Source organism: Pteronotus mesoamericanus, unplaced genomic scaffold, assembly GCF_021234165.1.
Source record: "Pteronotus mesoamericanus isolate MK-2021 breed Mesoamerican mustached bat unplaced genomic scaffold, CSHL_Meso_final scaffold_83, whole genome shotgun sequence".
Classification (NCBI taxonomy): domain Eukaryota; kingdom Metazoa; phylum Chordata; class Mammalia; order Chiroptera; family Mormoopidae; genus Pteronotus; species Pteronotus mesoamericanus.
In genome coordinates this window covers 1,671,192-1,694,830 of record NW_026555328.1, presented here as the reverse complement: position 1 = coordinate 1,694,830, position 23,639 = coordinate 1,671,192, and the positions used below count along the sequence as shown (strand labels likewise).

The window sequence follows — 23,639 nt, the reverse complement described above, 5'->3', positions numbered from 1 at the left end:
AGGAGTTAGATATCAAGGGTGGGGAATGAGGAATTTGATCAGCTATCTAAGGTAGGGGCTTCTTGCCAAACTGATTTAGCAGAATTCTTGTAAAAATAGGCTCAACAAGAAAGACATGAAAGGCCAAGATCGAGTTCTAGTTGAGAAGAGAGCTCAGAGGAGCCTAACAAAAATTTGGTCAAGAAAGGAGTCTTTGTCAAGTCAGAAAAATTATTTGTGTTCAAATCCTTGATTTGATGTTTATTAACCTTGAAGTTATGCAAATGTAGGCAAGTCATTAATTGCTCTAAGCTCCAGTTCCCCCCATATAAAATTTAGATAATCATAACCACTTTACAGACCCCACAGAGACATTGTAAGTATCAAAATCAAGATGAGATGTTACAGGGGAAAACCTTTGGTAACATAGAAAGCTTTGCATATTGTACACGTGAGGAAATTACTTTTACAGGCCAGAGTCAAATGACCATTGCCCTCTCATCTCCCTGTGGTCAGAGTAAGGACATAGGAGTGTGATGGTTCTCCCTGCCAACCCATGATTCTTACAGTAGGAATGAATAATCATCAGACTAAAGAATTTCCAGACCAGTTGCCTGAGTGGTTATAATCATTTGGATGCTTGAAAGAGCTTTATAACAATGTGTGATAAATGATGTGCCGTCTCATGATATCATACTCCTAATCCTGACGTGTCTTCTCCCACCATAGACTTGGAAGAAGGTGATTCCCATGATGGGCCCGAGCAACCACACCTATGTGAAGGAATTTGTCTTCCTGGAACTCACTCGCTTCCGGGAGCTGGAGTTCTTCTTGTTTGTGATCTTCCTTGCGGTGTATGCAGCCACCGTGCTGGGCAATGCCCTCATTGTTGTGACCGTCACCTGTGACTCGCACCTCCACACTCCCATGTACTTTCTCTTAAGGAACAAATCAGTCCTAGACATCGTTTTCTCATCGGTCACCGTGCCCAAGTTCCTGGTAGATCTTCTGTCAGAAAGGAAAACCATCTCTTACAATGGCTGCATGGCACAGATCTTTTTCTTCCACTTTGCTGGTGGGGCAGATATTTTCTTCCTCTCTGTGATGGCCTATGACAGATACCTTGCAATTGCTAAACCCTTGCATTATGTGATCATTATGAGGAGAGAAGTGTGGGTGTCTTTGGTGGCAGCTTCCTGGGTGGGTGGTGGTTTGCACTCAATTGTCCAGATAATTCTGATGCTTCCACTCCCTTTCTGTGGCCCCAACATCCTGAATGCCTTCTACTGTGATGTGCCGCAGGTGGTTAAACTGGCCTGCGCTGACACCTCTACTCTAGAGCTTCTCATGATCTCTAACAATGGGCTGGTGACCTTGCTGTGGCTCCTCCTGCTCCTGGGGTCCTATACTGTCATTCTGGTGATGCTCAGATCTTACTCTGGGGAGGGCCGGAAAAAAGCCTCCTCCACCTGCACCTCCCACATCCTGGTGGTGACTCTTCACTTTATGCCTTCTGTTTACATCTACTGCCGGCCTTTCACTACTCTGCCCATGGACACAGCTGTGTCCATCAATAACACGGTTATCACTCCCATGCTGAACCCCATGATCTATACCCTGAGAAACCAGGAGATGAAGTCAGCCATGAAGAGACTGAAGAAGAGACTTGGACATTCTGAGGGTAGTAAACTGCGGTGAACAGTCAGACTGAGACTGGAAATCTAACTGATTTGGTTTTCTCAAACTCTTAGCCTAAGGATAAGAGACACTGAGCTCTTTCTCCAGTCATGTCTAAACATACTTGTAGCCCTTCAGCTCTGGTAGAACGAACTTAAGAACAAAAGGAAGAGATGAGATAGAGCAACCTAACCAGAGGCTGTGGATTGGGAGAAGTATGGGGTATAAGATTGAAATCAATACCCTAAATGTTATTTCGGTATAATCTGTGATTCTCAAGCCCGCCTATTTTGCACAGCAAAGAACAATGAACAAATAAAAAGACAACATACAGAATGGAAGAAAATATTTGAAAATTATATATCCAATAAGGAGTTAATATTCAAAATATATAAAGAACTCATATAACTCAACAACAACAACAAATGGGCAGAGGAATGAATAGATATTTTTGTTTTTTCTTTTTTTCCTGTCTTATAAACAAGAGAAGTTTATTTCCCACAGTATGGAGGTTAGAAGTCCAAGATGAGGGTGCCGGCATGGTCAGGTTCTGCAGAGCCCGCTTCTGGGTTACAAACTGCCATCTTCTCTTCGTAGCCTCACATGGTGGAAAGAGGAGAGAGGGGGCCCTTTTATAGGAGCACTAATCTGTTTCATGAGGGCTCCACCCTCATGACTTAATTACCTGCAGAAGTCCTACCTCTTAATACTATTATATTGGGGGTTAGGATTTCAACATATGATTTTTTTTTATTATGTATTGGTTTCAGTGTGCAGCTTAGTGGTTAGACAATCATATACTTTACATAGTATTCCCCTCGATGTTTCCAGTACCCCAACTGACACCATACATTTTTATCACAATATTATTGACTGCATTTCCTAGGCTTTACTTACTCGCCCTTCACACTTCCATAACTACCAGCTTGTGCTTCTTAGTCCTGTCATCTCTGGCATCCAGTGCCCCAACCCCTACTCCCCTCTGGCAACCACGAGTTCTCTCTGTGTACCTATGAGTCTGTTGCAATTCTGTTTGTTCATTTATTTTGTTCTTTAAATTTCACATATAAGTGAAATCATATGGCATTTGTCTTCCTCTAGCTGACTTTTTCACTGAGCATAGTATTCTCTAGGTCCCTCCATGCTGTTGCAAATGATAAGATTTCATTCATTTTTATAGACAGGTAATATTCCATTAAATATATGTGTCATAGCTGTTTTATCCATTCATCTATTGATGGGCACTGGTGTTGCTTCTATAGTTTGGCTATTGTAAATTATGCTGCAATGAACATAGGGGCGTATATATTCTTTCAAATTAGTGTTTTGAATTTCCTCAGATAAATCCCCAGAAGTGGAATCACTGGGTCATGAGGCAGGTCCATTTTTAATGTCCTGAGAAAACTCCATACTATTTGCCATAGTGGATACACCGATCTGCATTTCCACCAAGAGGGCACTAGGGTTCCTTTTTCTCCACATCCTCGCCAGCACTTTTTGTTTTATTGATAGGAGGCATTCTGACATGCGTGAGGTGATATCACATTGTGGGTTTAATTTGCATCGCTCTGACAATTAGTGACATTGAACATCATTTCATATGTCTATTGGCCTTCTGTTTTCCCCATTGGAGAAGTGTCTCTGAAGAGACATTTTTCAAAACAAGACATATGAATGCTCAACAGGTACATGAAAAGGTGCTCAACATCACTAAGCATCAAGAAAATACAATCAAAGAAGATGAGAGGTAAGTATTGGGAAGAACATGGAAACCCTTGTGTACTGTTGATGGAAATATAAATTGGTGCAGCCACTATGGAAAACAGTTTAGAGGTTCATGAAAAAATTAAAGATGGAGATACTATATGGTCCAGCAATTCCACCTCTGGTTTTATAGCCGAAAGAAATGAATCAGGGTCTCAAATTGGCATCAGCAGTCCCATGTTCACCGCAGTATCATCTGCAATATCGAGATACGGAAATGACCTAAGTGTCCATCGATGCGAGGAATGGGTAAAGAAGATATGGTGTGTATGCATGTACATATGACATGTACATGTATATATGTGTGTCTGTGTATCTATATGTATATAAAATAGAATATTATCAGCCATGAAAATTAAGGGAATTCTGCCATTTGCAACAACAGGAGAGAACTTTGAGGGAAATAAATCAGAGATAATCAAGTACGTTATCATCTCATATATATTTGGAATCTAAAAATCTGAACTCACATAAAGACAAAGAGTAGAGTGGTGGTTGACAGGTGCTGGGGGATGGGGGAGATGGGGAGATGCTGGTCAAAGGATACAAGCTTCCAATGATAAGATAAGTAGGTTATGGAGATCTAAGGTATTGTATGGTGACTGCAGTTAACAATATTATACACTTGAAAGTTGCTAAAAGAGTAGATCATAAATGATATCATTACAGGAAATTCTGTGAGGTGATGGAGGTGTTTAGCTGGCACTATAATGATAATCATTTTGCAGTATATAAATGTACCAAATAAACACATTGTATAGGTTAAACATACACAAGGATATAGGTCAATTATATCTCAACACATCTGGGGGGAAAAAAGCATTATCCATCTCAAACACAAAACCTGCCTCCTGCAGTTGTTATGTTTGTTAACTAGTTTCACGTACTAAAACAAATGTAAAGCAGTGAAATCTAAAGCCATCATTAGCCTGCCAACAATGGAAGTACATTCTATATAAGATGAAACTATTTAATAAATTGAGTTAATTTCATATAACAACTGGAATTGTGTAGGCTGTCTACACAATTTATCTGGCTATCTCCCAATTGGGAGATTCCATATGAGTAAATGGTTGGAAAATGAGAAAAATGAGCATTTCCCAGACATCTCCAAAGACATGTTTCTCTACGTGTGGAGGAAGCAACATCATGAGACCATGATCATCATGTGTATAATGAGAAACTGAACTGGTAGGAAAGGATTTCAGGTCGAGTTCTCCTCGTCTAGATTTTTGGGGGATCTAACTGAAAATCACTTGTATATAGTGTCCTCCGAGCCTTGCAAGCCATGAAAATTGGACCTTTGTCATCTCTTGGGCACAAAATGTGGCATGTTTTCACAACATTCTGATTGAGCTGTGGATAAGAGGATAAGTGTCTTCTACTGCCTCTCAATAATGTGGACACCTAGACAAATGTGCCCACGCGTGTGTGCATGCTCATGCATGTGCACATATGTGAAAGTTTTGGTAACTTTTTAATAACTCCCATTGAAACTTCCTCACCAACAGCAGAATCAGACACCTGACGTGCACCTCCTTGTCCAATAATATTCCCTTTGCAATCCTTGTGTTGGGCCTGAGGCTGAGGGATTTGTACATAACATAGGCCCGCAGTGGAAGTTCTTGAAGAGGAGATTCTTTGAACCTGCCCTTTCTCTCCTAACAGGTATGCAAAGGCACTAAGATATTTTGTGTTCCAAAAGGCTTTACCTCAGAAACAAAATTTTCAAGAATTAATGTCATCAGTGTTCTGTTCTGCACTGTACCTTGTAGCATACATCTTGTAGCTGGAGTTTCAGGACCCAAGGGATTAGATAAAGACATCTGACGTCTAGCTAAGACTGGTTAAGCAGAGTGAGATTTGAGATGTCCTTGTTCTGATAATGTATAAATAGTTTGACTTTGATATTTTTCAAGTAATGCTTTGATATCTTTCAAGTAATTACTTTTCAAGTAATGCTTCCCAGTGAAGATGGTCTCGGTGATGGAAACAACACAGGTGGGTGTTAACCATTGGGAAGAAAGACATTGTGTTAGGAGGGATTCAGAAATGTGGTTCATTCAGTGTGAGGAAGGCACCATGCATCTGTGACACTTTGAGTTCCTTATTGGGGAGGCTGCCTCAGACTAAGACCAGCGTAAACTGGATTTCCAGAGCCCCTTTCTGCCTAATTCTTACCTTCAGACAGATTTTATCAAACATTCTTATTATGCAAAATTGTCCCCTGCTTATACATATAAGACTGAGGGGGAAGGACAATGGTTTCTTCCTTCCTACTTCCACCTCTTCCTTCTATTCAGGCAAACATAGATTCAGAATATATCCCACATGAAAAATAAGAATGACATTAATACTTCTGAAAGGATGGTGGTGAAAATTAAACAACTTTTCCTACTTCTTTTTTTAAACCTTATTTTTATTGTTGACACTATTACAGATGTCCCCATATCCCCCGCCCTTGCCCGCCTCCACCCAGCCCCTGCACCCCTTCCCTCTGATCATCACCACACTGTTATCTGTGTAAGCACTCAAATAACAGTAGCTTTTGTTGCTGCTGGAAATAATGACATTTCCTATCACATCTCCTATCCCACCCAAATCCACCTCTACTTCTCTCGTGACACGTTTCGCATTTTGCCATGCGTTACATTCATCAATTTACACAAACCACCTATTTTTGATAAGCTGTAAGTACCTTGAAAATGTGCAGATTTGGAGACTGCTATAAATGTTCACTTGTTATGTAAAAGGTAGAACAAGTAATAATTATAATATTTCTCAGAAGGATCAATAAGAGCTTATTTCAAAAACAGACATTATTCTAATGATACCAAGGTCTCTCCCTGCAGTATGATCCCTTCACTTTCTTGTCTTTGAACCACAAAGGGAAAGGGGCGGAGGAGAGCATGACTGGCGCAGTGTGGGCCACCTCTCCGAAAGGGGGTCACTGTCTTTATTCTGTCCCCTACCCTCAAGCAAGGGTCACACCCATTATACAAGAGTGATGAGGTTCTAGTGGTCTGCTGTACAACACTGCAGGTGTAGTGAATGGTATGGAATCGTGCGCTTGAAATCTGCTAAGGACGTAGCTTTCAGGTGCAAGTGTTTTAACCATAATATAAAAAATTAATGATAGACTTTGAGATTTGGATTCACACATTGTTTCGATCTGTATTCCAATAGCAAATTATATGTATTTTAAGTAGTTAAGCAAATAATTGAATCAGTATAAAGTAATCACAGCGACAAGTTACACAGAATAATAGGCTGTAATTTTAAGAAATTCAGCATTAAAGAGTCAAGAACAAGGAAACTGATTCACGTCACAACAATATTGCAACAAGAAACAGAATGACATCCCTTTTTTTAGCAAGATGAGACACTGTTGAAGTCAACAGTATATTTGCTAATATAAATATTGAACTTATAGACTATAAAGGTACAAGGGCTGGAACCATGACTTACATATCTTTGTAGTTAATGCTTCAGACAGTTCCTGGCATTCAATAAGTATATGTGGAAAAAAAAATAATGATAAAAATTTAAAATGAAAATAAGTTGATTAAAATATGCTATGTAAATGTCACTACTTAACATAAATGCTTATTCTCTCCCAAAACAGTTTTATAGAAAAAGAATTATTGAATGACTTTGCATGCGATAATTTTATTTGATCACCAAACTGCAATCTTAGAAATGCGGACAACTCAAAAAAATTGCAAACTGTACAGTCACATGGGCAGCATTCTGAATTGTATTCTTAGTGCTTATGAAGAAAATAAAGTGAATAGACAAGTTCTTCTTCATATGAAATAGCTTGAAACACAAGAGACACAAAGAAGATGACTCCATGGAGCTGAAAAACACCACCAGAGTAGAAGAATTTATTTTCCTTGGCCTCACCCGGAATCAAGAACTGAGTTTCGTCTTCTTTCTTTTCCTGCTTTTGGTATATGTGACAACTCTGCTGGGAAACCTCCTCATCATGGTCACCGTGACCTGTGAGTCTCGCCTTCACACCCCCATGTACTTCCTGCTCCGTAATTTATCTGTCGCTGACATCTGCTTTTCCTCTATCACAGCTCCCAAGGTTCTGGTGGACCTTCTGTCACAGAGAAAGACCATCTCCTTCAATGGCTGCTTCACCCAAATGTTTTTCTTCCACCTTGTTGGAGGCGTCGATGTATTTTCTTTGTCAGTGATGGCCTTTGATCGCTACATCGCCATCTCCAAGCCCCTGCACTATGTGACCATCATGAGGAGGGGGCGTTGCACTGCCCTCATTGCAGCCACCTGGGTGGGGGGCTTCGTCCACTCCATCGTCCAGATTTCCCTGTTGCTCCCGCTCCCCTTCTGTGGGCCCAATGTTCTCGACACTTTCTACTGCGATGTCCCCCAGGTCCTCAACCTCGCCTGTGCAGACACCTTTGCACTTGAGCTCCTCATGATTTCCAACAATGGCTTAGTCACTACCCTGTGGTTCTTCCTCCTCCTGGTGTCCTACACAGTCATCCTCCTGAGGCTGAGGTCCCAGACTGGGGAGGGCAGGAGGAAAGCCGTCTCCACCTGCACGGCCCACGTCGCTGTGGTGACCCTGCACTTTGTGCCCTCCATCTACGTCTATGCCCGCCCCTTCATTGCCCTGCCCCCGGATAAGGCCATCTCTGTCACCTTCACTGTCATCTCCCCTCTGCTGAACCCCTTTATCTACACTCTGAGGAACCAGGAGATGAAGTCAGCCATGAGGAGACTGAAGAGAAGGCTCACGCTTTCTGAAAAGCTTTAGACCAGTAGCTTACTCTTTCTTACCATCCTTGAAAATGTTCTTCCATCAAATAAATTGTATTTACTAAAAAATTTCTAGTAAATTTTTATATTTCTGCTAAGACACACAGAACTTTCAAAAATTCTGAACAGGATGAAATAATAATGTAAAAATATGTGTTTCATGTTACAAAAGAAAGTAGAGAAATCAAATTGTTAACCAGAAAGGTTAACCAGAAAATTCTGTTAACTAGAATTTTTGTTGCAGTGCAGACTTGAAAGGAATTAAGAAAACAAAATCAAAATACACTCAAACAATTTTATCATATTGTAATTGTTGTGGGGGTTTTTCCCCCCAATTCTATTGAGGTATAACTGACAAATAGAAATGGCATATATTTAAGAAGTACAACTTGATATACGTATACAGTATTCAGAGGGTTTTAAAGAGCAGAATAATGATGCATGTTTTCACAGACTTTCAGGGACTACTATTATAATTATACTGATGAGGGGTAAAGATAGAAACAGAGATAACAACGAAGAGACACTGAAATAGCCCCATGATAGAAATAATGAAGATATGACTTAGGAAGTCATGGTGGAGGTGACGAGAATTTTTTGAAACTGTGAAGATCGAGTAACTGGGATTTGCCCATGGCTCCAGGGTGGGGTTCCTGGCTCCATTTGCACCACGTGAGAACTCCATTGCCCTCTTTGGTCCTCAGCCATTGAGAGGGAGCTCAATCACTCTGACCTACACACTCCTTTTGGGTCCAAGATCGCTTCCTTGGAATCACCCTGTGTGGTGAAACTGCCTAAGGAGGTTGTGCAGAACCCATAAGAATAGATGTTTGTTTCTCAAGATGAAAATTACTAAAAAGAAACATCAGGGGTGATTCTGACTAAACTCACCTGACAGGGCTTTTGCTGACAGGAGGCAAAGGCGATCAGATAACACTTGGGGGATATTGGAGGATGAGGGACTTGATTACATGGGAAGGGTAGTGGATTCTGGCTAAACTGACTTAGGGATTTTGCTAAATTTGGACACTGCCGAGACAAAAAAGGAGATCTGAAAGCTGAGGTCCAGTTGAAAACCTCAGGGGAGCCTGAGTAGAGTTTGGTTACAGAAAGAATCTTTATCACGGCTAGAAAATGTTAGACCCTAGACAAAATGTGTGTTCCCAAGCATAGGCGCCTGAACTATAGGTTAATTACTCCCACTGAAACAACCTCACGATTGGCAGAATGTTTTCACAACCACAGCCAACTCTATTCCCTCTGATAATTCTCACACTTGTTTTGGGATTAGGAAATCAGTAAATATGACAGAGCACTGTGAATCAGCATAGAAGAGCCAAGAAAATACTACTCCCCAAATCTGCTTTTTTTTTTTTTTCACATAAAGGTAAGAGAAAGGGCTCTGAAATCACTGGCCTTCAGAGGGCTATTTAACAGAGTTCCCCAAAGCTGAGTAGTTCTCAACGTTCATGTGACCATTACTTAAGATGTTCTTGAAAGAAGGTTGGAGATTTTAGGTAAGAAACATAACTCTACATGAGTGTGTATGCCTGTGGGGTCTGGGTGTCCATGCATAAGAGTGAGAAAAAATGAAATACGCATCTAATCACTAACATGCATATTCATAAATACATTTTGAGTAAACATAAGATGTACACAAGACACTGCATTCCAGGGTGAACCTTTGCTGACAGACAGCACAGCTAAGAACTGGTTAACAGAGAGGATATTGTGAAATGACAGACATTAGAAATGAGCTCCATTTGGAATAGGAGAACACACGGTTTTTGTTTTCCGGGACCCCTTGAACTATACAAAGAAGAGGGATTTTTCTCAAGCTTATTTCCTGGAGATGGAGCTTCTCAAACTGAGATCTACAAAGGTATTTCTGCTCAAAACTAGTGAGAAAATAAAATATTTCAAAGCTTCACCAAAAGTTGAAAGGATGATGCAACGAACACCTACATACCCTTTCTTAGATTTACCAAAAAAATTTTTTTCATAGCAATGATTTTCTTCCCCATATCTTCTATGCCTTCATGTTTGCCTCCTTTCTTTCTAGCCAAACTTACCACTTATGAGCAACTTTTATATATTCAGGTGGTTCCCTGAAAGCCAGAGCTCCCTTTCCTTCCATTCCTATGTGCCCCAAACCTAGAAGTCACCTTCTTCATGCAAGTTTCTCTGAGCATCTTAGTGAGAAGTCATCCTATTCCCACACACAGCTCATCTGCCTTTAGATGGTCTCCATTACTCCCATACTACTGTGAGATTTCTATTTTTTGTCCAGTCGTTTTACATTATATTCCTTTTTCTCAAACAACCTAGAACTCTGCCAATTTCCCATCAGTATTTACTAAATAATTAGATGGATTGGAAATAGCAGAAAGACGGCACAGAAGCTGGTGGATATCGTCTGAGTTAGCAAAGGTAGTCTGTGACCTTGGGACCTATTCCCATCCAACAGGTAGGCCTGACTTGGGGTCTGAGGTAGCTTCTACCCTTCTGTGTAAACTATTGTCCATTCTTTACATGGGGTCCCTGTGGGAGGCTTTCACCTAGTCCTCATAACGCCATCATTCCGTAGGTGAAGAAGTGGAGACTCAATGAGGTCTCTCACTCACCTAAACTGCAGTGACGAAGCCAGGACTCGAGCCCAGATGGCTCTCCCTGCAGAGACCATGCGCCGGCTTCTCTGGTCTGCTGAGATGATGTCCCATAAAAGAAGCCGAACCAAGCAAGCACTCCCCTTACTGTCATTCATTGTCACTACCTGCTGGGCTGCTTTTACTGACGCTGAAGGAAAAATACATGCCTATTTTCCTCAAGACAGCATGCGTGGCTGAAGCCATTTTAGAATACCTCTTCTGGGCAACGCACAGCTCCTCTAAAAGACTATCAGTAAAGTTAAAGAACCTGTGCCTGTGAGAGTCTCTGACCTGGAGTTTTCCTTTAAGGTAACACCCAAAGAATCACACTTTTAATGGATTAGGCAATGCTCTAAGTGTTGTTGCTTTACATGGATCAATTCATTGAATCGTCGCAAAATTCACATGAGGGAGATGCTATTGTTTCCGAACACTGATGCAGAGACTGAGTCCAAAGGGGCGAGAGTCTCTTGTCTATGTTTGTGTAACCAGTGCGTGCCCAGCTGGGATCTGAACAGACTCTAAAACACCACAGATGCTCTGATTCCTCGTGAGAGTTTTTTTCAGTTTTCCATGTTAAATAGGCTTTGGACAAAATTGCATACAGAGGAAAGAAAACTTGAAAGGAAGGTGAGCTAGGTGAAAAGAAATACCTTCATTTGAACTGAAAGGCACATCCAAAAAGTGGGAGGGAAGTGGCTTTTACCTTTCTTCTGTTTCTCATTATAAGAAATGGGAGAAAAAGGCCCATTTAAAGGATTCAAGGAAAGGAGAAAGGAATTCAAAAGCAACAAGATTATATGGTAAATATACTTTTAACATTTTAAGAAACTGCCAAACTGTTTTCAAAACAGGTTGTACCATTTTACATTTCCACCAGAGTTCTAATTCCTTTACATTTGTGCTTGCTCTTGAAATATCCATCTTTTTTTATTTTAGCAATTCTAATACATATGTACTATTATCCCACTATGATATTAATTTAGGTTTTCCTGGTGACGGATGATGTTGAACAACTTTTCATGTGCTTATTTGCTATCCCTATATCTTCTTATTGAAGTGTCTATACAAATCATTTGTCTTATAAATTTTGTTGTTTATTTTCTTATTATTGAATTTTAAGAGTTACAGTCATTCCACTACTAACTACTTACCCAAGAAAAAAAAGCATATGTTCACACCAAGATCTGTACGAGAATGTTCAGGGCAGCTTTACATGTTTATAGCCAGAAAGTAGAAATAATCTGAACGTTCACCAACAAGCAAGTAAATAAACAAACTGTGGTATGTGCATACAACAAAAAGAAACAAAATATTGGTACACACAAAAACATGGTAGAATTTTAGAGGGAAAGAAGCCAAAAAAAAAAAGAAATTACATATTGTAGGATTCCTCTTATTGAAAATTTTAGAAAAAACAAAGCAATGGGTAGTGACAGGAAGCAGATCAGTGGTTGCCTGAAGAAGGGGCAACAGAGGAGACAAACTGCAAAGATTACAAAGGATACTTCTGGGTGACAGATATATTAACTGTCTTAAATGTAGTGATGGTGTCATGAGTATAATCTTATACCACGTCAAACCCCACCCAAGTGTATATTTCAAATACATGAGTCTATTGTCAATGAGAGCTCAGTAAAAAAGAATTTTTTTTTTTACGAAATAAATTTGAACAATGAACAGAAGTAAAGCTCTAAGTTATACTTCTTTTTCTATAGCTGAGGTTTTGGTACCTAAAATAGTTTAAATTAAAAGTAGAAAGAACCCCCCCCCCTTAAGGAAGAATAGCGCAACAGAAGAATTGTATAGCTTTAAAAATTTATAATTTTCCATAGAATTAAATTTGTTATTTAGAAAAAAGGAGGAGTGCTTCTGTAGAATTTAGTTCAAAGAGAACCATTTTGCTGATAGATGTTCTTAAACTATTTAAAAGGAGCAACCAGTCTGGGAAAACAAAACAAAAAACAAACAAACAAACAAGCAAACATGTTCCTGTGGAATTAGAAGGACACCGGTCACACCAAAGGAACTGCCTACTCACACACCAATCTGACTCCATTTTTGTACCCCTCATATCACAATAGTCCCTTTCTGAGTATTTCCCATTCCCCTGTTTACCTTGGATACTTAGAGCTTGTATACTTAGAACAATATTTTTATGCATTTTCTAAAATATTTATAATTTACAGAATAAATAATAATTAAATATATGTTTGTGGAATAAGATGTCACTTTGGATGCATTAACAATAACCTCAGAAGAGCAATTTGTGTTGTGATAACACCTCACTGGTTTTCAGACCTATGCCTGACTCTGTAAACCTGAATCTATTAAGAGAGAGTAAACACTTTCTGAAATAACACTTTTAATTTTTTCCAAGCTACGTGAGGAAGAGAAAACATGATTCAATGGAGTTGGGAAATGGCACCTTGGTAAAAGAATTTATATTTCTGGGACTTACTCAGTCCCAAGACCTGAGCTTGGTCTTCTTTCTTTTTCTGTGTTTTGTGTACGTGACAACTCTGCTGGGAAACCTCCTCATCATGGTCACCGTGACCTGTGAGTCTCGCCTTCACACCCCCATGTACTTCCTGCTCCGCAATCTAGCCATCCTTGACATCTGCTTCTCCTCCATCACTGCTCCGAAGGTCCTGATAGACCTTCTGTCAAAGATGAAGACCATATCCTATGCAAGCTGCATGACGCAGATCTTTTTCTTCCACCTCATCGGTGGAGCAGACATCTTCTCTCTCTCTGTGATGGCCTTTGATCGCTACATCGCCATCTCCAAGCCCCTGCACTATGTGACCATCATGAGGAGGGGGCGTTGCACTGCCCTCATTGCAGCCACCTGGGTGGGGGGCTTCGTCCACTCCATCGTCCAGATTTCCCTGTTGCTCCCGCTCCCCTTCTGTGGGCCCAATGTTCTCGACACTTTCTACTGCGATGTCCCCCAGGTCCTCAACCTCGCCTGTGCAGACACCTTTGCACTTGAGCTCCTCATGATTTCCAACAATGGCTTAGTCACTACCCTGTGGTTCTTCCTCCTCCTGGTGTCCTACACAGTCATCCTCCTGAGGCTGAGGTCCCAGACTGGGGAGGGCAGGAGGAAAGCCGTCTCCACCTGCACGGCCCACGTCGCTGTGGTGACCCTGCACTTTGTGCCCTGCATCTACGTCTATGCCCGCCCCTTCGTTGCCCTGCCCCCGGATAAGGCCATCTCTGTCACCTTCACTGTCATCTCCCCTCTGCTGAACCCCTTGATCTACACCCTGAGGAACCAGGAGATGAAGTCAGCCATGAGGAGACTGAAGAGAAGGCTCACGCTTTCTGTGAGGAAATAGAGTAAGAACCTTCAACCTCTTCTTCACCAGGGACTCCTTCCATTATTTTCCCAGTAGCATATGTATGTACTCAAATACATTGTCAATAAACCAACTGTACTTACTAAGTAGCATTTATTTTCCTATTTAAGTAATAGGTTACTGATAACCCCAGCTTCTGGTGAAAGTGAAATAACTAGTATTATAAGATGAAGCAGATGGATGTATTTCCCCTGAAGAACAATTATATGGCAGTGAAGAAATTAATTGAATCCAGCCCCTATTTCAAGAGGTAAGTAAATAGAAGCCTAGAAGATAGAGCGATTTGCTCAAAGTCCTGCAGAGATGTCTTCAGATACCCCATCTATTGCTCTTTCACAGTGTTAATGTAATATATTACATTACTAGACCTGTCTATGCCAACCCTATTCTGGAAAGATCTAATAATCAGTGCTTCTGAAATACATGGGTACTTCTCACAGATTAAGAAGTTTTCTCTCCTTACTTAAACTCCACATGGTCTTTTGACCTAAAAGATATATAATGGTTGTTCTCCTGGATTTTTACCAGGAATGAAAAAGCTTGAGAATACTTCCCATAATGGCCTAAAGACATTTATCTTCTGCAGTCTAGACAGGTCAGATTCACAGTCTCGTGATACGTTTAGACAAAGGCAGAACCCCCCCGGGATCCTACACAAAGAGCGCTCCCTTCTCACTGTGCGAGAACTCACTTTTCCAGTTGGAGCCTCACCAGGGCCAATCTCAGATTGGCTCCACCAGTGAGGGTTTCTATTCTTCCCACCAGAGAGACAGAGAGCACACGTTAAGGAAGCTAAAACTCTAACTAGTCTATTTCCCAGTCTCTTGTTGTTTGTGAAGAGGCCGTCTCGGTTAGCGCTTTTGCCTGGGAAGTCATAGTAAAAGCAAAGTAAAAAGGGAAAGCATTACAGCCGAAAGCTCTGAGTTCTGAGTCATACAGCCCTGGGTCCAGACTCTGTCTCTGCTGTCCATTGGCTGTGTGATATTGAGCAAGGTATTGTATTTCTTTACAGGTCATAGTTCACCTATACAAAGGTACTTATAATATCTGTCTCATGGAGTTGTTGTGAAGGCTAAAACGAGATGATGCACATGAAACCTACAGTGCCCAGCCAGTGGTAAATGCTCAGTTTAAGGCTAATATCATTATTAATATCATCCTCATTGTTCTGTTACACTCTTCTCCTACATGGCCTATAGTCCTCATTATTTTTTTTAAATTGATGGGAGAGAAAAAATGGAAATATACATTAAGTTGAAAGCACCTATTGTCTTATAATTCATAACTTTCTGTCATACATGAGACACTCTGAAGCTGATGAGACAGAGTGTAGGAGCATTTCATATAAAAGAGGAAAAAGAGCCCAAGATAAACCCTGGTTTTGAGAGTAGAAATAAGAAATCAGACCAAGAAGTCAGGCCCAACAGGACAGAAAAAAGCTCAAGGAGAGTTAGCCAAAGAACGGGAACAGGAACGTGAACGTGAATGCTGAAGGCAGACGTCGCAGATGTTCGTCCTGGGCCCGGCTGACCCCATAAACGTTCATCATCTAGCTGGCTGGACTGTTCGCCATTTCCGGTCTCCTGATGAGTCAATTTTCACTTTTTACAGTATCCTCTTACATCTCCTAGCATGCAAATTCTAAGAACAATTCCCATCTTTCATCGTTCATAGAGTCCTGCTACCTTTGGTCAGGTAGCTCTGGTCTCAAGAGTCCCAGGCTTTTCGTTACAAAATTGCTTGTGAAATACGCATACTACAGACCCCTGTATAGTCCATTTCATACAAATGTGTTTTTTCCTTTCCTTCCTAGCTCTTGTGAGTCACCCAAATCAGATTTTTATCCCTACATCACAAGAGGATGGAACCAAAGGTCTATGAGGTCTGAGTGACTGTAGGTCAGAATTATAATCCCTAGGGGCAGGAACCGCTTGTCTCATCAGTGTCCCTGAGGCTTCCCCAAACCCTCTCTAAACACACAACGTAACCTGACTGTACAACTCAGGGGAAAGGGAAAGCAATTGCACCTGATTACAACACGTATCATTTATCTGAATGACATAAAGTCACAAGCTGGGCTGCATGCTTCCCATTGAAATCAGTGTTTGTTTTTTAAGATTTTATGTATTTATTTTTAGAATCAGGGAAGGGAGGGAGGGAAAAAAGGAGAGAAACATCCATTGGTTGCCTCTCCTATGCACGTTGACCAGGGCCCTGTCCTGCGACCCAAGCATATGCCCTGACAAGGAATTGAACCAGCAACTTTTTGGTTCGCAGGCCAACACTCAGTCCACTGAGCCACACCAGCCAGGGTGAGGTTAGCTTTTGTTGTTTCTTCAGCTCTGCTGCTACTGCTGCTGCTGAAAGCCATGGAAAAGCCCATGGATTCTGGGCACACACATGGCTTTCAAACTGCCATTACCTACCTTACTCCCTAGATCAAGCACTTTAACGATAAATATCTCTGGCTACCCATGACCCCACTAACATAATTCTGAAGAAATGAATGGATGAATATGAAGGGTTCTCCCTATGCTACCTCTCGGTGAACTGTGGATCTCAATAATGTGGACTAAAATAATTGCATGGGGCAATGTACCTGTTCCATTAAACTGAAATTGCACATATAATTCTACACAGTCCAGCACCTGAGAGCTGCTCTGACTATAGCTACAGAGCTTGGAATTTCCCATTGCTACCCTTCTGTTGAAGTTTTGGTTCTCAGCAGACTGCAACCAAAGTGATTTTGGTGAGGAGGAACACTGCATCCTTGCTGTGGTTTAACCCACCCCTTTCTTCCTAAGCCAGGAGGGTAATGGACTGTGTCATATGCTTTGTCTACAGAAAAGGACGTGTCCCAGATGTGCACTGGTGACTCTTCATGAGCTGTGAGATGGGGCACAGAGGAGATGAGGGAGAGAGCGGAGGAGGAGAAGGGATCGGTGACATTTAATGACCCACAGAAACACCACTGAATCAGCCACTCAGCTTCCACATTCACACCCAACAATATTTGTTTGCTACTTCCTTCACTTGGCTTGTGGCTGAGGGTCTAGCAGAGATGGCCAGGCTCTGCAAGGCAACGTGGAAGAGTCAGAATGATGTGATTCCCTGAGGCTGCCTTTCCCAGCTGAAGAAAGACGATCACAGAGTCACTAGCCTTGAGGTAGACTTCCCATTAAATGCAGAATTCCCCCAGAACCTACTTCTTCTAAGCTATGGTTGGAGCACCCTAAGAGGATTCATTCCCCACTGGAGGCTGAAGTCAATTAGTGTTGGTGTGTGTGAACTTCAAAATTGAAAAGCTGTCTGTATTCTTCTTGGTGGGATGTTGACCAGAGAGTGTTTCGCAGGTGGCCGAGAAGGTGCCTGTTATGGACAAACAATTTCATAAAGACACAAATTCCGGAATCAGTATGCGCAGTGTGGCTCGCTTCGCTTCTTGGCTGAGAATGGAATGTGGGGGGCTTTGAGTCAGGTGTTTTAATAGCTAGCTTATCTGTGCCCTCACTCAATCAAGTGTAGAGGCTTTTCAATACTGGGAAAGAGAAAACTGAATTGGACGAACCAGAGGACGGAGCAGCATTGGCTCAGAGGGAGGCTGCCGTATGAAGGTAACTCTCAGTTCAGGCTCTTTTCGGGGTGTTTGATAAACTTGTTTCCAAAGGATAGTACTCTCTGGGATACTTTCGAAGAAACCCATGTGCTTCTTCATTTTGACATTGTGAAAAACGCATAAAATTATACTTCTTTATCCATTTCCCCCTCTCCTTCTCTAAGTGTGCGTGTTTCAATGCAATGTGCATAATCCTGTACTTTCAAAGCACCCTTCCCACTCTTTGTAAAAAGGTAGCATCCATGGGAACCCACCAGACCCCTATTTGCAAGAGGAGTTACTGCCGTGCAGAACTCCGTTTCTGCACCTAGCATGAAGTGCTCTGTAGTTGATCAGGTTCCTGGTGAAGGTAGCTCTGAAGACGGCAAAGTCCAGTTTTTCAAACTCGGCTTTTTTTTCCTTTCTTCATCACTTCTGACAACCTCTCATCCTAAGTCACTCTCAGCTGCATCTCTCACTCATCATGTGCAGTTTTCTTTCTCCCACATGCGAAGGTTCCTCCTAAGCCCTTTCCTTGGCAGGATTTTCTGGGAAGGGCTGATCCACCCTGGGAAGAAGCTGAGTTGCAACAATGAAGAGCTAATGTCTTTGAAGAAGACAAATCCTGGTTTGAGACCTGACTCTACCAGCTGTGCGATGACCTTGAAGAAGTTACTTGATCTTTCTGTGCCTCAGTCTCCTCATCTATAAAGTCAGGACAATAATAGTTACTTCACATGGACAGTATAGATTTGAAATAAGTAAAATGGAGCCGTTGGCATAGCACATACGCATCACTCCATAAATGTTTGCTAAAAGCAAGTAAAAACAAAAAACAAAAAAACAAAACAGAGCTCCATTATTCTGCCCACTTTTCTATAATGTTGAGACCTTGAACACTGCATGGGCCCCCCAGGGCCTGATATCCAGATGACTGCATTTCTAATTGAAGATTATAATTTATTTTCTTTCTGTAAATGTTTATAGTATAAATAACTGCATTTACAACTGCATACAAAAACTATTTATGTTTATAAGCAGGTATGTGATACAATGCTCCGACTGTTTTGGACATGTCTTAGTTCAAATTCCTAAGCAAAAAAGAAAAAAATATCCCCAGAGGAGAGATGGCATCTTCCACTTTTATACCAAAGTGCAGGTAGCGGGCTTTGATCCAGGGTCAAGAGCAAGATGAGCCACTGTCAGGCCGCCACGGGTGAACTTGGCCTGTGTCCATAAAGGAGCACTCGCCTGGGGATGGCGAGGCCAGGTAGCCACTGGTAACATCGGATTCTTCAGCTGCTTTCTGTGTCCAAAACAGACACATAATCTTACCTCCTCCTTAGAAGCGTCCTGGGAGTGAGATAGGGCTTATTATCACCATGTTGTAGATAAATTAAAATGGTACGGGCAAAGAATAGACTCCAAGCTGTGCCCTGTGAACCTATTTTTAAATTTCCACAATATTTATATCAGCAAATAAATGTATGTGTATATACAAACGGGCTGGTTTAGGTGGGATTCTGCCATTCTAGACTTCTTTGCGAAATTCCAAGGAGGTTCGGATTGTTTCGATTTATTTTTAAAATGCTAGAGGAGTCAGCACCACGGAACTATATTTAAGCATCCATGAAATTCCAGTCCCGATACTACTCTAGGGGGCGGGGCGCTGGGGGAGCCGGGGGCTGGGTGGGGCCGGGGGAAGAGGGGCTCTTCAGAGTTTTGTTGAGCTATTGCTGCTTGAGTTGTCTTCCAAGTATGAAAGGGAAAGCGGTCCTGAGATGCAAGCCCTTTATAGTGAATGCTTTAAGAAAGGGAGGTCAGGGACTACCCCATTGTTCATGGAAAAAACAGTAAATTCTCCAGGCAGCTGGGTGCTTTCCTAGACAGGCATTTTAATGGGAGGCAGGAGTCATCCTAAGCGCATGTCATATTCTGCCATGGACCAGGGTACAGGTTGGATTCTCTCGGTGCCGAGGTTTGCACAAAGTTGTTACTGTATGCTGAGAGTTCTGTAATTCTCAGGAGCACAAGGAAACTTCTGGGGGTGATAGAGATGTTCCTTATCCAAACTGTGGTGCTGGCTTCACAGGCGTATATATACTGGGTCCAGCAGAAGTAAGGTGGGGCTTGAGTGGGGTTGGTAGGATAATAATATGGGTGTAATAATTTATAGTTCTAATTTGAACATTTCACTTAAAATGTCATACGGCATGCTTGAGTGTGATATTGTTATGTTACAGAATTACATGCTTACGATTTTGTAATTTTAAAAAAGGGCGTTATTGGTGCTGGGCCCTGTGTATGTCAAAACTCCTCCATTGTACCCTTGAATTGGGTGCAGTTTATTGTATGCAAGTTACGCCCTAACAAAGCTGGATTAAAAGTGGAGCTAGAGTCCTCTCAGGGTCGCTTCCTTGAGGCTGCTAGGGACGATGTCCCTGTTACTGTTTATTCAAATCGTTCTAGGCCAAGGTCGATGGGTGTTCTTGAGAGGCGCGCTCAGAGGAGCCAGCCTGGAGCTTGGTCAAGGAGAAAACCTTTGCCAGTGGGAAACATCATGTAAAACATGTGGAGCCGTTTGAATTCTTTACCACAGGCATATAATTTAAAACAAAAAACAAAAAAAAACAAAAAGAAAACACTATTTTTAATTTAGGTATCAGTGGACTTGAAGTTAATTAACAAAGGAGGGAGGTAGCTGTGGAGAGATCCAACAAGTGGCGGTACCACGCAAGGTTTAGAAGCGTGCAGGACTGGGCTCCCGTCCTGGCACCTGCAAAATAAGGAGCTAGGGCAGTCACGAGGGCGCAGGCGCAGCGGCGAGCGGCGGCGGGAGTTGGGCCGGGCCGCCTGCACCTCCCAAGAGTTGCCACACGGGGGCAGCCTTTGGCAGCTAATCTACGGAAGCGCGCCGGCAAACGGGAACGGCCTGTGGAGACAATGCCCTGAGTAACGGCCGAAACCGCAGCGTCTGCCTCGTCCCCGAGCAAAAAGCAAGATCTGGCCGTCAAAAGGAACGCTTACCCTAAAGGAGTAATATCAAAAGGAAACACCTTCGCGCTGTGGCTCCACTGGGGATCGAACCCAGGACCTTCTGCGTGTAAAGCAGATGTGCTAACCGCTACACTATGGAACCGCACGTGAAAACCCGCGCGCCAAGGTCGAATAACTCCACACAAAGACCTTTTGCTGTCCGATGTGGGATGAAGCTGAGGTTTGACGCCGGGCGATCTTTCTAGGAGAGAAACTTTCAAAATAATTTCAGACTCTCAAGCGCAACTCCGATCCACGCTTTATCTTGGAGACATAGGAAGCAGGATTTCATGCAGGAAAAAAGCGTGACCTAACCAGCGGTGAGTGTCCCCCGGTAGACACCGCTCATGCTTTGATGTAAGCAGCGCAACAAACGGTGTAGACGCTTGGCTCTGTGGCGCAATGGATAGCGCATTGGACTTCTAGATAGGTGGAGGCATTCAAAGGTTGTGGGTTCGAGTCCCACCAGAGTCGCTTTTGTTTTGATATGGGGAGGTGGGGAATAGAAGTAAAAAGAAAAAACAAAACACCTTACTAATTTTAAATCCTTAATCCGACGCTCCCACCAGGAAGAAGGGAGACGCTCATCCCAGTTTCTTCATGGGTGCTCTGTGGGGAAGGTGTGCGGAGAAATCCCACTACCTGAATTTGTCTTCTCCATCAATTTCATGTGGCTCCAAAATTTCTGGGACCTGGAGATGAAGAAATTCGGTGTGATAAAAATTACTAAGATTTTTTTTTCCCCCTTTACAGCATTGTTCTTTTACATCAGGCATAAAATATTTACGTTGTACTGCCACTTTTCAATAGCTCAGTCCTTTTCAGATTATCAGGCAATAGAATACCAGAGCTGGGGTGCTGGAGTGGCCGAGTGGTGAAGGCCTGGGCCGTAGCAGATCTGTAGGTCTTCAGCCTCGTAGGTTCAAACCCCACATCTGTAAAGGTTGCTCTGCTTTCCTCAAACCAAGCAAATAAAAGGATAAGTCTTTCCAAGTTCGTGCCGAACCATGTGTACATTTGTTGTACAACTCCAGGTTTTCCCCACGTTACAATGACACCCTAATGTTGGGGTTAGTGTCTTTTCGCCAGACAATGACTTGGAAAATATAAAATACCTGTTTGAAACTGTATGACATTGTGAGGGAAACACATTGTGCAGTAAAACCATTCACTCTTTGAAATTAGTCGAGTTATTTCTTAAGATCCTGCTATGTACCAAGTACTGTTCTAAATCCTGCGGCTGTGGCAATGCAGAAACAATTTTTAAAAAGATAAAAATGCGAAACTAAACAAAAAACAACAGCAACCAAAACAAGACAAGGTCTCAACCAACAAAGTTATTGCCCAGCAGTATTTTTATGACAGAATGGCAGGGGGGGAAAGGTGGTTTATAAACAAAAATAAATGGAATTTCGATGGTAATAAGCGCTTTAAGGAGAATAAAACGAGGTGGCGCGATGGAGTGGCGTAGAGCTTAGGACACATTTATTCCATCTGGAGACGGAATCAGTCCCCTGCACGGGAACGCTCTCCCCTCCCCTCTGCTCAGCAGCGACTGGGACCGCAGCGCTGCTCCAAGGCGCCGCGTTAGGCCCAAGGCTCGCCGCCGACTCTCCCGGGGCACAGCAGGCTCTTTTCACAAGCGGGTGGGTTAAGGGGGTCGGCGGGGGGGGGGGGCGTTCTATGGGGAGGGGTTAATGTTCCCTGTTGCGCCCAGGCTTGTCATCTGATTCTTAGGGACCCACATCTTTACTTGTGAACACTGTGCCTAATTTATTTGTAATTTTTCAGTACCCGCAACTCTCCTCCAGAACCTCGAGGCCTGGGAGGGTCTCTTGCAGGGATTCCCTCCTGGGAAGGAAATCCGTGCGGCTCACGTTCCTCTGCGGGGTCTGCAGAAAGCAGGGGCCAGGAACGCGTGATCTGAAGGGCTGCCTATAGGACCCGAGAGGGCGGAATAATTTACAGAGACGGCATCTTTTGTGTTGTGGTCGTTGTTCATATATTTTATTACAAAAAGAAGACATGCTTGTTTTTTTAAAATCCAGTAACACAGATGGACCTGAAGAAAGGGGCAGGAGCCCCTTCTCACACCCTTCACTGCCATCCCTGGAAATGTTTGTGGGCTTGCTTTTTATCCTTCAACATCTCTTACGTATAAGCAAGCGCCCAAAATACACATGTGTATAACTTAAGGATTCAAATACGTATCCTTTCATTTTTTCATAAATATTACGTACATTGTTTAGCACCTTGTGTTGCTTTTGCTTCACATGGATATCTTTCCATACGGATCACCTTTTGAACATTGCTCCTACTTCCCGTTACATTTCTCCACAAAAGAAGCCGGCCCTCACGTCTCCCCTACAGAGCGGTGCCCCCAAAATCCAAGGAGGGCTGAACTGGTTGCGAGGCTCCGCCCCATAGGATTCCCTTCCAGAGCCGCTCCCCCGCCCTCCCCCGCCACCGCCCCGCGGAATGGCAGGGCAAGGCAGGGGCAGGACGAATGAATAAAATTGACTTATTGATTTTGTGGGGGACAGAGCCGCCCAGGGCGACAGGGCTTCCTGAAAACAGCATCCCAGACTGGAGCTTGTCTGATCAAAACCTTTCCACGGAAAGCTTCGCAAAAATGTTCCGAGTCCCTAGCGCACGTGCTTTCCTGTTTGCACAGAATTCTTTTCCCAAGGCCTCAGAGGCGCCGTCACCGCGCACAGCCCAGTCAGCCACCACCCGCCGCTGACGACGCGGCGGCTCCTTAATCCTGGAGTCGGCGGGGTCCTC

The 23,639-nt window shown here is 42.7% G+C and overlaps 3 protein-coding genes and 2 non-coding genes across 5 annotated transcripts; 4 read left to right on the top strand and 1 right to left on the bottom strand.

Annotated features, from left to right (window-relative positions):
* The first annotated feature begins 732 nt into the window (after positions 1-732).
* On the top strand, positions 733-1,677 carry LOC129062590 (olfactory receptor 4D6). The gene has a single exon (XM_054563592.1). It carries the CDS (start codon positions 733-735, stop codon positions 1,675-1,677), a length of 945 nt encoding a protein of 314 aa, XP_054419567.1.
* Positions 1,678-7,264: 5,587 nt separating this feature from the next.
* LOC129062595 (olfactory receptor 4D11-like) lies at positions 7,265-8,209 on the top strand. Its single transcript, XM_054563596.1, has one exon. The coding sequence runs from the start codon at positions 7,274-7,276 to the stop codon at positions 8,207-8,209; it is 936 nt and encodes a 311-aa protein (XP_054419571.1). The 5' UTR covers positions 7,265-7,273.
* Positions 8,210-13,249: 5,040 nt separating this feature from the next.
* On the top strand, positions 13,250-14,203 carry LOC129062593 (olfactory receptor 4D11). The gene has a single exon (XM_054563595.1). The coding sequence runs from the start codon at positions 13,268-13,270 to the stop codon at positions 14,201-14,203; it is 936 nt and encodes a 311-aa protein (XP_054419570.1). The 5' UTR covers positions 13,250-13,267.
* A 6,682-nt stretch (positions 14,204-20,885) lies between these two features.
* On the bottom strand, positions 20,886-20,958 carry TRNAV-UAC (transfer RNA valine (anticodon UAC)). The gene has a single exon. It is a non-coding gene; the product is annotated as a tRNA-Val (tRNA).
* A 285-nt stretch (positions 20,959-21,243) lies between these two features.
* TRNAR-UCU (transfer RNA arginine (anticodon UCU)) lies at positions 21,244-21,329 on the top strand. The gene is given in 2 exon segments: positions 21,244-21,280; positions 21,294-21,329. It is a non-coding gene; the product is annotated as a tRNA-Arg (tRNA).
* Positions 21,330-23,639: the final 2,310 nt, after the last annotated feature.